At 36.5% G+C, this 17,620-nt stretch overlaps 1 protein-coding gene across 1 annotated transcript; it reads left to right on the top strand.

The window, feature by feature from the left end:
• Positions 1–5,464: 5,464 nt before the first annotated feature.
• LOC107038639 (alpha-2 adrenergic receptor) lies at positions 5,465–9,850 on the top strand (the record flags this gene model as incomplete). The annotated part of the gene is made up of 2 exons (XM_015257860.1): positions 5,465–5,842; positions 9,248–9,850. Coding segments are annotated over 2 exons (981 nt in total), but the record flags the coding sequence as incomplete, so codon positions are not given.
• Between the last annotated feature and the right edge of the window lie 7,770 nt (positions 9,851–17,620).

Consider the following 17,620-nt stretch of genomic DNA (forward strand, 5'->3'; position numbering starts at 1 on the left):
TTGGCGTCCACGCGCCAAGGAGGGAGACGTGAAGGTCGAGAGCGAGAAGTATCTCTTTGCTTCTCGTTCGACCCTATTAGTCTCCCACATTCTCTTGTTGTCGTATTTTCTTCACGCTGGAATTTCCTGAAAGTTTCTCTTTTACTGAGAAATTCCGTTGGTCTTGATTCGAATTTTTTAAAGAAATCATAGCCATTGCTCCATCTATGACTCTTCTGCATAAAATATATTTGCTGAATTTTCGGAAAGCTCAATGTGAACATCCCCTTCATTCGAGAAAACAACATTCAATTTATTCCGCAATGTAATCATCTCCTGGGTACGAATTTTTTATCAATTCATGAAAGTAGAAAATTTCTCGACTGGAGATTACATTAGGTTCAAAAAATAGAACTTTGCCATTTTTGTGGTGAATATATGTGATGTAACGCCAAGGACTGTTTTATTTGCTTCAAGTAAATTTAGCGCAAGAGGAAATAATTGATATTCACTGTAAGATCTTATTTATTTAAAATTTATCAAATATATACACTGTTAGAAAAAAAATGAAATATCATGGACAGTTGATTACTAATTTTTAGGATAGTGACACTGAATGCGATTTAGGGGGAAAAAAATCATGACATTTCAGGTTCCACTGAAAATTCGGTGAAATTCCAAAATTAAAAGCAGTATAAAGACGAGAATTCCTTAATTTATTTAAACTCCCAATCTAATATGAATATTCAGAGCCAAATTACATTGAATTTTCAGTGAAACCTGAAATTTCATAATTTTTTCCCCCTAAATCGCATTCAGTGTCACTGCTCTGAAAATTGTAAAATATATTTACCGGAATTTTCTGGTTTTCTGTTCATTTTCAGGGAAAAATATAACTGAAATGTACACTTCTCTTTTATTTTTCCACGAAATTTTGAACTTTTAATAACGAAATCCCTTGTAATTTCAGTGGTAATGAAATTCGATATAAAATTTTCAAAAAGTGTATTGGAAATGTCAGACGAAATTTTTTAACAGTGTAATACTGGTTCCAAAAATGAAACATCTGAATAAAAATAATTTTGTCAATCAGTGTAGTACGAGCCAACTCTGCCAAGACTTTGGTCGTTTGAGATAGTGTCCGTGATCCAGCGCTTCTAATTGGTCTCCTATAATGCATCCATTTGAATGCGAGAAAAGATGGTGACAAGAGACAGAATCCCAGAATAAAAGAATGAAAAGAGTGCAAGCGAGGCGGGTTATGCATGTCTGTTGGTGTTGTTCATGTAGAGTTACGTGAAGCATAACGACCAATCCTGCGGGCGTGGAATGAAAATTTATGAAACTATGAATAATAATGTTAAGCGCAGGGGTCGGTGGTAGTGGAGTGAAAGAGGACGATGGGAAGTGTGGAGCGGTGGGGGCGATGCACCGTGTATGTGAGCAGAGAAAGCCTGCGGTGAATTTTCCGAGAGTACGATGTGAGTGGTTTTCCTGTTATAGATGAAAGTAACTGAATAGGGAATTGAGTACTTATTCCCTGGACTCACGAAGAAAAAGCGTAATGACATTTGGACGATGATTATGATGAAAATTAATGGGGATTATACGAGAACGGATTTGCCTAATTATTTAATCAATTCGATTCATCCGTTGAAATTAAAAGGAATTTCCATGCGGTTTTCGGTTAAACATCAGAGCTTTCGGCTTAAATTACGCAGAATTTTCAATCACGAATTCGAATTCAAAGATACTATATGTTCCACGTGAGAATATTTGATGGAGTGGAACAGATTCACTTGAGGGAAATTAACCAACTTGATAGAAAGAAATCAGTAGCGAAGTGGTAAAATGGTATAATTTGACTCATCTCCCAGTTGAGTTTTTGATGAATATTTCCGAATCTAAGAGAGATAGCGAATTTTTCGTAATTATATTTGTTGCAGCTCTCAATCGGCTCTACAAAAATGGTTATAACAAAAATTTTGCTATCTTCCTTAGAATCCGAGATATTCATTGAAAACTGGTCAATACTCAAAATTGACTTGTACCGTTTTACTACTTCGCTACTGCAATTTAATATCATTCAAAAAATTTAAATTTTTGTCGTGATCGTCAGAAATATTCCTAGAAGAATTCGATCTGTTGGTAGGAAAAAATGATTTATTATGCGACAATCATTTGATCGGAGAGAACTCCATAGGTTTATACCAAAAAAAGAATACATTGACGAGGAAAAAATATTTTTTTCCCAAAAAAAAAATTGTCCCCTCGAAATTATTTAGTCTGGCCAGTAACAATTTTCAGCAAGAAAATTGGAGTTTCCTCTTGAAATTATGAATTGTCCCACGGAAATTGAGTGTTTATTGGACAAGGATATAAACTGCTCAATAACATACAGTTGATAAAACCGGAGCCTCATATAATTCTCTGTAGAACGAATGTATTTACCCGAAAGACATATAAATGTCTCGCGAGAACAATTAGTACTGCAAAAATTATCATGTTGTGGTGGAAACTTTCTTTTTTTCCACAAGTAAATTTACTCAATACTACAAACGATCTCTTGAGGGGAACATGTGATTTTTCGGCAGAACTAATTTATTCTCCAGTGTTTCCTGCATTACGGTACTGAAATGAAGAACCCTCGGGTCTTAAAATAAGAATCGTCGGCGGCATTCAAATATTGTATTATGTGATGGAGGATTCAAGTACCATGGCTGCTCGATTACAGTAAAAATTGCTGAGAACTAGAACTTTTTCTCTGATCCTAAGAGAAATTTCACTGGAATCCAGTACTTTTGGTCTCTAAATTTCAGTATCAACGGAGTACTTGCCGGAAATGAGAAGCTTTTTTTCTCCGTGATCCCTGCTGCATCAAAAAATGTGACTAACCTAGTTCCATTATCATCCGTCATCAAAATTTATGGATCATATCATGCACTATTTCCCATTTAAAAAACCGCATAATAATTTTGCGTCTCCCCAAATTTAATCATTCAAATCTGTTCAGCAGTAATCAGTAAAATACAACAACATGTATCCTCCATCCGCATAAATATTTCCCTCATTTAATAACCATTCCTGAATCACAATCCACCCTAAATAACTTCTTCAAATATTAAACCCCATTAAAATGGCAAGAGGAATTGAATCCGTCGAGCCGCTATCAATTTCCCGTTCATTAAAATATCATTCGCTCACAATTAATACTTGACTAACCACCCCAGAGTAAAATTCATTCGAATTACCATTCGTATTGAATCCACTCTCTCATTTCCAATATCGCACAATTATTTTCACTGATTTGTCGCCTATTTCAATCGCCCACCAATTCAATAACAAAACCAAAGTGAACAAAACCCCGGTAAAATTTTTATTGTTTACATTATAATCATTACGCCGAGTGCCTCGAAATGCAGGCGCAGAATAATTGAAATACACGTGATGAATAGTCCACCCATACCCTATCCAATACATTTTCGTCACTCGGCCCGATAAACGGCGCTTACTCGGGCTCTGTCGAGAGGGGGTAAAGAGAGTTTACCGCGGCACTTGAATAATCGGTGCTCCAAGGAGGGTAAATGAGACGCTCGGTGCTCCAAGGAGGGTAAATCTCACTTACCCATCCTAGGAGCGATAAAGTGGGCGTCACCATGTGCCCTGACGTTCCCCCCACTTGGGCATGCGCTCTGCGTTCGGGTAAACGTATAGTCGGATGAGCTGTACAGCGCCTCTAGCGGCCTTCTCTACAACTTAACCCACTAGTGGTAGCCATGTTGTTGTGTGTCATTGAGAAGATTTATCATTAGAAAAAAGTCACTCTCCGAGTTTTTGTTCAATTTAAAGTTGATATTTTTGTTCAAAAAACAACAATTTCTAAAATATCAGTATTTATAACGTCGACTTCTGTTCTTAATAAAAGAAGAAAAATTGAACAGCTGAGTATCTTCTTTTATCTTTGATATCTGTTCTTATTTTCTATTTTTTATGCAATTTTCTTTTCACAGGTCCAAAATTACCGTCATCAACCTACTGTTTTTGGATATTTTGGCGGACTTTACTAGTTATTTATTTTCGCATCAACTGATATTGATTTTATTTCGATTTATTTTTTTCTATTGCTTTTATTTTTTTCTTCAGTGGGGGGGGGCTTCGCCCCCCCCCAACCCCCCCCACCAGGGGGACTTCGTCCCCCTGGACCCCCTCCCGCGCCCACACCCGCGTCGGGCCTTCGTGACGAAAAATAGTATATGCCATTCGGGCGATAGCGTTGGTTTGTGAGTCGTGTGGAGTTTGCAACACTCGGCATGGCAAGCGTCCGACTCGGATCGCCTTCGGCGATCCTCGTCTCCTGCTTGCCACGCCTCTTGCTGCAACTCCACACTCCTCACAAACCGCCGCTTATCGCCCTCATGACATAATGTACTATTTCTGAGTGTGGAATTCACTGAATTCAGTCATGCTGTTCATTCTTATTCGCAACAAAAACAAACTAGACAATAATTTATTTACACTTGCATTCAACTGATAGGGTTGAATACACGTGTACAATCTCTCTATATTATAAAAATCCAAATTGATTTCTGGTGATGAAAATTGGTACTCAAAATTAGACTCTAAAATTGCCGGTGACACGGATCAAAATAAGGGTTACGAGGGTCAAAATATGGGTCACGAGGGTTCGAATAAGGGTCGCGATGGTCAGATTAAAGGTTACAAGGGCCAGATTAAGGGTCAAAATAAAGGTCACGAGGGTTAGATTAAGGGTCAGAATATGTTTCCAAATTAGGGTCATGAGGGTCAAAAACCGAGTGTCAGAAACTAAGGATCACCGAGGTCAAAATAACGGTCACGAGGGCAGATTAAGGGTCGAAATGAGGGTCATGGCGTTCAGAAACTAAGGGTTACAAGGGTCAAAATAAGGGTCTCTATATATCTCTCTATATTATGAAACTTCTGGTGATGAAACTTTGGTATGCGAAATTAAGACTTCAAAATTAAGGGTCAGAAAGGAAGGATTAAAATAAGGGATATAATCAGGGTCACGAGGGTCAGAATGAGGATCATATGGGGATCATATGAGGGGGACGGGTCATATGAGGGTTGGCGAGCGGCGCGAGCCTAGAGTCTAGTAAAATAATAGAATTGGAATTGATGGTGAGTTCACATGTTTTCTCTTTTTATAACTCTTTACCAATTTCGTAAATATTTTCTATGACTCCGTGGGGTCCAAATAATTGATGCTCAGGCATGTGTACGCGCACATGGAGTATAACCCAGAGGGCCATCAATTCCGGACGTATGTACTCCACACACGATCGAATAAATTTGACTTCACAACGCTATGTAACAATGAAACCGGAATATAATCTTCGCGTATCTGGGTATAAATATTTATAACTCACAGTCCCATCAACAGGGGCGATACTGTTTTTTTTTAATCCAACTGGAAATAACAGATTTTTCCTGTTTTCTGTTGCAGCTGTCCGAGGATATTGGCTACGTGTTGTATTCGGCACTCGGTAGCTTCTATCTACCATCCTGTATAATGGTGTTTGTATACATAAGAATATATTACGCTGCTAAAGAGAGAGCGAGACGGGGTATACGGAAGCAGCCACGACCACGTCCAGCGGCACCACCAGAGTCACCGGATATCCGTCAGACTAGTTTCACCCAGTTAACACCGGCAACAGACTCGAGACAGTCACCGGGAATCACCATCATTGAGAATGTTGCCACTATTGAGAGTCCACAGATGCAAATACCTATTGTAACGTGTGATTATGCCAGTGATGTCAGCACTTCAGAGGCTGATCCTACGGTGAATCTCGCGTCGGAGGAGAAGGATACGCTGAAGGTAAATGCAAGTATCTGTCCAAATTGTTGTACTCGGTACTCGATGGTTCAGTGAAATAAGGGGGAGGTGGGTTAATCGGAATTGAGAGTATTGCACGCGGATGGGTTTCATGAATAATTAACACAGAGTAAATTCAACACATGACCAATTCAATGTACAATAAATTCTGCAGACAACCAATTCAACAATAAATTAATCCAAAAACAGCAAATGATTTCCCACGTTTCTTTATTGACTTATGTAGTTGTAGAAAATTTTACGTAACTGTCACGGAATTTTTCCAGAGCGTTCCGTAATTTTTATTTGAATCTCCTGTGAAAAATTACGATACCGTCACTTGAATTTTCTGCGTCGATTCCCTAATCGGTGAGCGCATTGTGCGTTCTGTAATTTTTACTGAACATTTCTCTCTGTGCGCGCGAAACGATCGAAATGAATCATTTGCATTGGGTATTTTAGCTTCTCATAAGGATATTTCATATGAAGGATGACATAACTTGAATCTATGGGTGATTAGCACACTTCAACAGCGACACAGCATTCTCTTGATAAAATGAGCTTACAACACTTTTCGAAAAAAAATTGAAATTTCATTGACAGTTCACTACACTGATAGAAAGGATTAGCTATTGTCGACGAATGGATTTGTTTGGAGACTAGGGTCTATTCGGTCTCACCAAACGTTCATTCGTTAATAGTTAACAAATGCATATTTAAGGACCCTTATTTGACTCCATCTTCATCCTTCAAGTGATCCATTCGGTAACTAGTACCAAATATTTATTTGGTCATACTCAACTCTAGCATTCATTAATAGTTAACGAATCTCGTTTGGAATAGATAAACCACTCTATCAGTGTAGTAATGTGCAGGCCAGCGACATTTAATTCGATTTTGGGAGCAAAAAAATCATGAAATTTCAAATTTCACTGAAAATTCAATGGAATTTCGACTTTTTGAGCAGCCAGAAATAGGGAGAGCCAATTTTATAATATTTAATTATCGTTAAATATTGTAGCCATCAATTAGTTAACATCACTCTTAAATTTTTTGATTACTCAAGTATCATCAATTCAAATATTCAAATTTTTAACTATTTTATCAATCAATAATTGAGGTAAGAAGATTGATGTTTATTTGTGTAATCGAAAATCCCCTTTTATGCAATTTGAATTATTTACTTTGCGGTAAATTTACATTATTCGAAAAAATCAGATTATTAATATTATATTATTTGACAAATTAGATCAACATATTTTAAACCTTCATTAATGTAAGGGTCAAATTCATGTAATATTTCAAAAATTTAATATCGATGGCGATCCCTGGGCAGAAAATAAGAATTCCCCATTGTACTTGAATTGCCCATCAAAACATGAATATTTATTTTTTAGATTAGCACATTTCAATTGAGTACTATTCATTATGTACATCGTGCACTGATAGAATGATTCATTTATTCCAAACGAGATTCGTTAACTATTAACGAATGGTAGAGTTGAATATGACCAAATGAATATTCGTTAATAGTTAACGAATGGTTCACTTGAATGGCGAAAGTCAAGTCAAACACGGCTCCTCAAATATACATTCGTTAACTATTAACGAATGAACATTTGGTTGGACCGAATAGACCCTAACCTCCAACCAAAATCCATTCGCTAACAATAACTAATCCGTTCTATCAGTGTGTAATTGTCATGTAAATATTACAATTTGTATAGACAAGATCTTGTTGTAAAACATCGAATATGTCAAAAATGGAGGAACTCCATTCTGGGTAATAGGTCATTTTGTCGAGAAAATGCTGTGTCGGTGTTATAGTATGCCGGGTGATTTACGATTTTTTCGATATTAATCACCCTGAGGGGAAATATTTTACCTCGTATCCGTGGATGATCTATCCTTCCTTCGTGTGAATAACCTCTAGAATAAGCTCAAAAAGGCATAAATTTCCAGTTACCGTGTTTCGAATATGGGCTTGAGCCAATTGAGGTAATTCAAGTGCTGTCTATATATAGCATCATTCTGGTAATTAAATTGGGTGAGAAATATTTGGATTAATTCGTACATAATCATCATCAATCGAATTAAATTTTATAAAATGTGAGCTTTTTCAAAAAAAAAAATCGGCACTGTAAATAAATAATGAAAAGTATAAGAGGACAGATTTTTCTATCTTTCTTTCCGATTTTTACGCTTTTTAACGGTTCAATAGAGACATTGACTTTCACTCCAACAAGTTTGATTAATGAAATCAACCCAAAACGTCCAGAAATTTACCGTAAGCTTGGTCTTGAATGAAAGCTTTGATGTTCAGCCCGAGATGTTGAAGGGGATTTCAACTGAAAAAAATTGGAAAAGCACTTGGGTATTCTCCAGAGAATAAGTCAATTTCCTCTCGAAAAATATCTTGAGATCTGAGAGAGGTAGTGAAATTTTCATAAAGCAGAGTGAGACTTGCAGAAAGGGTTCTCATAAAAATTTTACCGTCTCACTTACCTTTGAAAATATTTATGACAAATTTCTTGCCAAGTTGATTCAACTCAATACTCGTTTGGGAACGGATGAGATCGAAAGTTATAAGTGAAACGGTAAAATTACATTTTTCTTGCCTGGAAAACCTCAGATTATCTCGGGAGTGATTCCTAGGTTCTTTTCTGGTCGGTAAAACAAGTAACTATGACAATGAAGTTTTCTCTTCTTTTACTGACTGTACCAGAACCTGAGAACACTTTGAATAACCTCAGGTGAATGAAAAAGACGATTCATTTACAATTATTAAGGATTTCAAAGTACTTTGACATTTTCGTTGTCATCTTATACTTGTGTGATTAAATATCAGAGTTTCCACCAGTTTTAAGGGGAGACTTTGTTTAAAAGAAGGTGTGTACAATAATTGGAAAGTTTTTAATATAAAAAATTACATTTTCATTACAAAATTTCAAACCTAATAACCATTTTTCCGAAATATTAATAAATTCTTCAATATTCAAAACTCTATAACATATTGGTTTTCTTCGCACATTCCCTTTTCATGAAAACAAATAATTAGTAGAGTAGGAAATTGACTGTTCATTAATTATTCAATAGTGATGATTAAAATATGATAATTAAAATATTATATTTTAATTATTATTGAAAAATGATATAATTATTAAAATATGATAATTATCAATTAACTTATTCCATATTTTTCTCACGCAATTGGCATAGAGTGCTGACTTTCTTGACTAAAGATCTGAGAAAAATCGATGAAAGATAGTTGAATATCCTCAACTAACTGCTCAATCCCGGAAAATTCTTATGATATTGTAGAAAAATATTCTCACCAATAATTATTTATTTTTCCCAAATAAACTCAATTTGATTAGAATAAATCAATTATCTGGGTGAATGATGCAGGTGGGTATGCCGATGCCAATGCAGAAGCTAAACCTCAAAGCAACCCTGTCAGCCAACGGTGATGGAAAATCTACCACCCCAAGCCTTCCAGTCCGTTGTCGTGCGCCTAGTGTCGGTGTAGACGTCGACATGGTTTCGGAATTTGATCCATCATCATCGGACAGCGGAGTTGTGTCAAAGTGTGCTGTGGTGAAGCCCCTGAAGCTGCGCATATGTCGGCCGATATTCGGTAAGAAAGCAATGGGGAAAATAAAAAAGGAATCGAGTAATGACACTCGTCATGGCAATCGTGATGGGGTTTCTGTTGAAGCAAAAACACCAAAACCGAGGGATCCAGAGCGTGAGAAGCGGCGAATAGCGAGGAAAAAGGAGAAAAGAGCGATACTCATACTGGGCCTGATAATGGGTAGTTTCATAGCCTGTTGGCTGCCATTTTTCTTTCTTTACATTATCAAACCAATGATACCGAGTGTAACGATACCAGGACTTGCATTCACCATTGCATTTTGGCTCGGTTACATGAACTCCGCCCTCAATCCAGTTATATACACTGTAGTCAACAAAGATTTTCGCCGAGCATTTCGCCGAATACTATTTAAATAAGATGTTGATTGTATCAACTATTGTAATTAAAATCATTCAACGAATTAACGTAATTCGTCTGACTAAATTGCGGTGTAATCACTCGTTTTGGCAAAAATGCTGTACGGAGAGGAATTACTATAAAAAATTACCCTTAGAATTGAGTAGTCGTGCAGCGTATTGAGCTTCCAGGCATTTTCACCTGAATTCTAGGAAAAATGCAATCAGTGAAAATTACAACACTTCTTTGGTATTTGTACTTGAAGAATTTAAATTTCATGGATAGCCTTGTGGTAACTTTCAGCAGAATGGCCTTCAATTCGATGTTGGGGTCCAGTTTCTGGCAGAATTCAAATTGTTTCAAGTAGAAATAACACGGAAATTCAACGAGTCACTTGAATTTTCATTCAATTGGAAATTTAAGAATACATGAGGTATTCCGTGGAAAATGAATCAATGGCTGACCCTCACACTTTTGGAAATTGATCTCGATTTTTTCGACCATGGGGGACTAGAAAAACTATTTCTCAATTTTTTCAGATTTTTTAACAACCTGTTTCGGAGATGTGATTTTTTATTTTTTTCAATAACTGCATTTAATTTTTTTTCAACCCCAGGTGCCGATAATACCGAATTTTCAAAATTATGTAACGTTTCATTTTTTTTCCTTTTCTTTCAGTAAAATACCCTAAAATGGCGTTAATTGCCTTTGATTACGAAATGAAGTAAAATATATACTAATATGTTACATATTTTTTTGATACATAATCGAAGTCGTTTTGGGGTATTTGACCAAATTCGCGTGATTTCGAAAAGAAAAAATTGAAAATAAAATAGATCCGGGACGAAATCCAACTTGTATGACAGCTCAAAATACTTGTTTTGATTATAAGAGGTATTTTAAAAAAACGAAAAAACAAAGAAAAAATCATATCTCCGAAATAGGCTGTCGAAAAAATCTGAAAAAATTGAGAGATTTCTAGTTCTCCAATCGTAGAAAAAATCGAAATCAATTTCCAAAACAGTGAGGGTCAGCCGTTGACTCATTTGGCGTGGAACACCTCAAATTCACTTGAATTTTCATAATTTCCGGTGAATAATTGAGCTGCTATTTACAGTATTGATTGATTTGAGAATATCAACTGAATATGTGATTTTTCAAGACGTAATTGCTTGGAATTGTAGTGAATATGTCACTTGTAAGGAATTCCCAGGATTCCAAAAAAATTCAGACCATTCACTATTATAATTTGTTTGAAATTCAAGTAATAACTACATTTAAATTCTCAATGTTGTAAATTTAAATTCCGTTCATGATCAACTCGTTGACGACAAATTGAATGTTTAGTCCGGCGATCATTAATATCATAAAGACAGCTGGAATTCTCAAACTCACTGTAAAAATTGAAAATCACAATAGACTGAAACTTTTGAACAATAGTGGTCTCAATTATCACAACCGTCATTACCACATCTACCCAAAAATATCAATTTCATTGAATATAAATTCCATGTAAACTAGTTATAAAAAATTTTCAGATTTTTTACTTGAAATTTCAGAAGTAATTTTCTAATAGTAACAATACGATTACTAGAATTTAAGGGTAAATTTAAACAGAAATTTTTCTCCCTGTGGGACGAACGGGTGGAGTGACAGTGTTGAGAAGTTTTCTCAGAACTGTCCAAATCGACATTACAGATCGTAGGGTCAAGCGCTCATCGTCCCTTTGGAATTGAGCACAAATTTGATCTTGAAGATCGCCGAGTGGGTAACAAATGCGGTCCATACTGGCCGATGGAGTGGCCAGTTTGGAGGGAGACGTGTGTATTGCCAAGAAAATTTGCCGAGCCAACCAAACAGCCCCAGACCGAACCAAACCACTAAAGCCACTTCTGGTAGAAGTGAGCGCGTGTATATAGAGCACTCTGAAAGCTCCGATAATATCCAGTACACGTTCCCTCGGCGTTTTTTTCTCCTCCTTTTCCTGTCGTTTCCCGACAATTTTCCCTAGTACTTTTTTCTTCTCTCTCCAGCCTGTTTTTACGACTAGGGTTTATGGACTCGTTTGCAGTGACTATCTCTCTCAGTGTTTCTCTTTGTCTTTCCATTTGCCACCACACAATTGTGTACAACGACGTACCTTTTGCGTTTTGTTCTCGCACGGGATTATGGCCGACGAATCGGTGGGTTACTCCACTAGTGGGCGAGTGGTTCAGCTGTATTTGCGCACGGTAGGGGAAACATGTCGATTCTCGAGACTCGGGGAAACTAGTGCAGGGAACAAATACAGGGCGTTTAGAATATATATCATGTTTTCCGGTGTACAACTGTTGGTGGTGAATGGGAATTCGTGGGGCAGTGGTTTGGTGGGGCGGAGAGCGGGCGTCAAGCCGTTCATGTCGTCTCTGTGGATTGCATATCATTCAGTCCTGGAAAATAGATCCTGAGAAATTAATACGAAGAACAGTGGCTCCTATTTCTTTGGATTATGAAAGTGTAAATCTTGTTCTTGTGAGATAAAGATGGGGCACGGTGTTATGGGGATAAGGGTCAGAAATGATGAAATTTCAAATCTCACTGTAAATTCAATAAAATTCCAAATTTTTGAGCAGCAGAATTAATTTAAATATGCAGCACCCAATTACCATAGGTGAATTAAAATTTAGAATTTCCATCGATTTTCACATGAAGTTTAATTTTTTAATAATGAGATCGCGAAAAATTCTAGTGAAACTTACACTTGACAAAAATTTTCTACAATTCATTTAATTGTTCATCAAATGTGGAATACAATCGTAGGGAAGCAGAAACATAATAAGAAAACCCGACACATTGTCCCCACACAAGGAAATTTGAAAAGACAACGAAAATATTCTCAACAAGCATTCAAAATGAAAAAAAAATTAATTAACCCAGTTTTTAACGAAAACCTTTTTTTATTTCTCAGGGTCGTATTTTATCAATTTCCATTAGGAGTATTTTGGTGTATTATTTCGTGTAGAGCCTTTTTCATCGAGATGAAATGACATGTCATGGTCTCTACGCCCATGAAGAATTTGAAAAAAATTAAACCGCGGCTCTGGATAGGGAAGTAATAAATACGCAGGTGTGAGGCGGTTTTTAGAGTCACTCGGCGGGTAAAGTATTTTTAGATTGCTCCGCGTGATTCTGCGGAATAAAAGCCTCGAGGTGGGAATTTTTATTCGTTTTCTCGGGCTTTTACTATTTTTGAGGATGCATGAATGCCCGACAATTTGTCGAAACAGTCACCTATGAATTTTTATCCCCCGAAAAAGGAAGAATCGCGTTTAGTTTTTTTCTTCGTTTTATGGAGAATTGATTGACCAGCGGCCATTCAGTTTGAGAAGTCATGAAATATTGATGCGAATCATTCGGCTGATTGGGTTGTTGTGTGAAACTCTTTCTGTTACAGAAAATGATGGCGAATATTAATTCCTCTTCATTCATGAAAATAAAACGTGCGCAAAGACGAAGAGAAAGCAGCGAATATTTTTGTGGGACATTTTTGTAAAAAATTACCAGCATTAAAATTCAGTAGCGAAGAGCCAAAACGGTTTCAGTAGATTTAGCCCTTAGCTGAGTTGTCCAGCAATATCTCTGAATCTAAGGAAGATAACGAAATTGTTGTCATAATCTTCTTTGTAGAGAAAATTAAGTGCTACAAAAAAGTTTATAACGAAACTTTTCCTATCTCTCTTATATTTCGAGATATTCATTGAAAACTGGTCAATAGTCAAAATCTACTTCAGGAACTTCGGCAGTATGTTGGGAGTAGAAGGAAATGGACTGCAGAGCTGAAATTTTGAGAATATATTCTTTGAGTGATGACAAATATCCTCCCAAAGTCCCAAAACGCTGAACCCCGTAGACTGTCGAGGACAAAATATAAAATATGTGCAATCAACACAGAGTCTTATGGCACCACTTTTTCAAAAATCACAAAAAAATAATCGACAACGGAATAACAATCCAAACGCTTCACGAATAGAACCGTATATATTTCAGGAACATATCAATTCCATTAGCCCACAATTTCATTAGCCGTCACTACAGGGATTATTTGTAATTATTGAAAACGTATGCCGTAGTTCGGGATTTTAGTTACATTAGAGGAAACTGATGGCTGAAAATGGAAACGTTGAGGGAGGTCAGAGTGCGTGTGCGGCGGAGGCCATCGTGTGAACTCCGCCAAGGCATATACTATAGATTCTACAGTACAGTATAGGATTTTATCGGGACACAAGAATATCAACTGCGACGAACAAAAATGCGTGGTTATCAAATCTCTCATGAATNTTAGAGTCACTCGGCGGGTAAAGTATTTTTAGATTGCTCCGCGTGATTCTGCGGAATAAAAGCCTCGAGGTGGGAATTTTTATTCGTTTTCTCGGGCTTTTACTATTTTTGAGGATGCATGAATGCCCGACAATTTGTCGAAACAGTCACCTATGAATTTTTATCCCCCGAAAAAGGAAGAATCGCGTTTAGTTTTTTTCTTCGTTTTATGGAGAATTGATTGACCAGCGGCCATTCAGTTTGAGAAGTCATGAAATATTGATGCGAATCATTCGGCTGATTGGGTTGTTGTGTGAAACTCTTTCTGTTACAGAAAATGATGGCGAATATTAATTCCTCTTCATTCATGAAAATAAAACGTGCGCAAAGACGAAGAGAAAGCAGCGAATATTTTTGTGGGACATTTTTGTAAAAAATTACCAGCATTAAAATTCAGTAGCGAAGAGCCAAAACGGTTTCAGTAGATTTAGCCCTTAGCTGAGTTGTCCAGCAATATCTCTGAATCTAAGGAAGATAACGAAATTGTTGTCATAATCTTCTTTGTAGAGAAAATTAAGTGCTACAAAAAAGTTTATAACGAAACTTTTCCTATCTCTCTTATATTTCGAGATATTCATTGAAAACTGGTCAATAGTCAAAATCTACTTCAGGAACTTCGGCAGTATGTTGGGAGTAGAAGGAAATGGACTGCAGAGCTGAAATTTTGAGAATATATTCTTTGAGTGATGACAAATATCCTCCCAAAGTCCCAAAACGCTGAACCCCGTAGACTGTCGAGGACAAAATATAAAATATGTGCAATCAACACAGAGTCTTATGGCACCACTTTTTCAAAAATCACAAAAAAATAATCGACAACGGAATAACAATCCAAACGCTTCACGAATAGAACCGTATATATTTCAGGAACATATCAATTCCATTAGCCCACAATTTCATTAGCCGTCACTACAGGGATTATTTGTAATTATTGAAAACGTATGCCGTAGTTCGGGATTTTAGTTACATTAGAGGAAACTGATGGCTGAAAATGGAAACGTTGAGGGAGGTCAGAGTGCGTGTGCGGCGGAGGCCATCGTGTGAACTCCGCCAAGGCATATACTATAGATTCTACAGTACAGTATAGGATTTTATCGGGACACAAGAATATCAACTGCGACGAACAAAAATGCGTGGTTATCAAATCTCTCATGAATATTTTTATTTGTTAAAAAATTCGGATAAATAATATTTCGGAATAAAAATTATTTGGAATTGATTAATCATGAATAATAAGTGCAAAGGATCCCAAACGACGATTTCAATACACCCGTGAACTTTTCCTCATTTCATAATTTTTATTCAAAGATGCACCGGAGTGTCGGAACTTTTGATATTTTCCCACACCCCATACCCTCAAAATTAACTGCGGGGGTTCCTTAAACTGTTTTACCGCTTCGCTACTGATTTCAATCCAATGCATTCTCTCGTTACAAACCTTTGATTCAAACTTATACCTGATTTTTACTCTCATATTTATTCATATCAAACAAATAGTCTTTGAAATACCACAGAATGTTTTCCTGGTCCAATCATAAGCTGTATTACATACAAATAAAATCATTATTCAGACAGCGAATAATTTATTTGCATTAATTGAATCGTTTATTCAACTTCCAAACTAAATATCATTGAAATAAACAGAAAAACTTCACATAATGAGTTTTACTTGATTCAAATGCTTCATTCCTCTGGGCGCACTGTCAACCCCAGAATTTCTCTCCCAGTATTTCGCGCATGATTGTCCCTATCCATTACTGAAGGAAATCGGTATAAAACCCCAATTTGTTGAGATAATTCACGAAGATGACTGAACAAAAAAAAAACAATTAATTTGAAGCTGAATGAATTTCCGTTTCTCGTTGAGGGGTTTTCCCCCTATTTATCGTGAAAAGGGAGGGTGAATGAAGGCAGTAGGCGGACGGTAATGGCCACATGAGAGAGTTCGAGGTCCCCATGCTATTCCCTCTCTGACGTACTGCAGTCAATGTCCTCTAATCTACTTGCCTCTCTGAGATTCGCATTCACTCTGATTTTTCTTTCATATTCTGCGGGGGATGTCTCTTATTCATACGCCAGAGGGCTTCTTCATTTATTGGATAAAAAGAAAAGTATCCGACGTAATGGGACACGGAAAATATTCACTGACACGCACAAAGCCACCGAGTAAAGGAAAAAATGCTCAATTTAGTTGAATATAGGGAAGCAAACCTATATATTTTTTTCTGTTTGAACGAGGTAGTTCTTGCGCGAGTATTTGAGATCCATCGGTATCGGAAATCTTTTTTATTTCTATCTCCAATTTCCATCGAAAAGGGGTGGAAGGAATATAACATCGAGGAAGCCCGCAATACTCGAGGGGTGAATGTCATCCCTGACCTTTCAGAGGGTGACCTTTTACATTTTCTTTTTCATTTCCGTTTACTCTAATGCAATTTTTGAGGGATGATGGAAATATCGGGAAGAGTGAAAGTTTTAATCCATTAGGAAGTTCATTAAAGTGATGATAAAACATATTAAATCTCGCTTCTTTATTTTCTTGTCAGAGGGAGAAATATTTTAACTGAGTTTTAACGTTTTTATGTATAAGAATCTTGGATTAAATTGACGTTAGTTGACGTTGAGATTTCATTATTGTTAGTGGAAAGATTTTGGTTGGCTGCACTGCTAGAAACATTGACAGTCCATGGACAGCTGACGCGTGATTTTCAGGAGAGTGATATTGAATTTGGCTTTCAGGGAAAATTCAATGAAATTTCAAATTTTTGAACAGACATAAAACATAAATATTCAGTAAATGACACTGAATTTTACGATGATTGAAAGTTCAACAATACATTCACCTGGGTTTTCCTAATTTCCATTGAATAATTGATCTCAAAGTCACGATGTCACTGGATTTTTCTATAAAATTTAGAATTTTCAAGTTCGAAATTCCTCGAAATTCAAGGGGAATTATCATGTGGCAAAAGTTTTTAAGAAGAGTATTGGAAATTTTATCTGAAAATTGTTAACAGTTTAATTTTATTGCAGTTCAATTTTACATGTATTTATATCATCAAACAATTGGAAATCTCAGTCAATTCCAAAAGAGTTTGCAAATATTTCAAGATTACTAGTGCACGGAAAGAGACGAGTTAATATCAAAGAAATAACTTCTTGAACTGAGGGAATAGTATTTATATTCGATTAATTCATAGTAGCTTTCTACCAAGAAATCAGTGCTCTCCAGGATAGGGCAGCATGATACAGAATGGGAAAATGATATTTTCTTCCAAAATGAGATAATCTTTTTGGATTGGCCAGAAGTGCCACTTATTGAACATTTACCTAATTTTCAATCGATTGAAGATTCAATTACTTACCCGAATAAATATTCGGGTGATTTTATTCACCCGAATTTCCCCAATTTTTACCAATTTCCATGGAATAAT

The sequence above is a fragment of the Diachasma alloeum genome, unplaced genomic scaffold, assembly GCF_001412515.2.
Source record: "Diachasma alloeum isolate Michigan unplaced genomic scaffold, Dall2.0 Dall_scaffold_00286, whole genome shotgun sequence".
NCBI lineage: Eukaryota > Metazoa > Arthropoda > Insecta > Hymenoptera > Braconidae > Diachasma > Diachasma alloeum.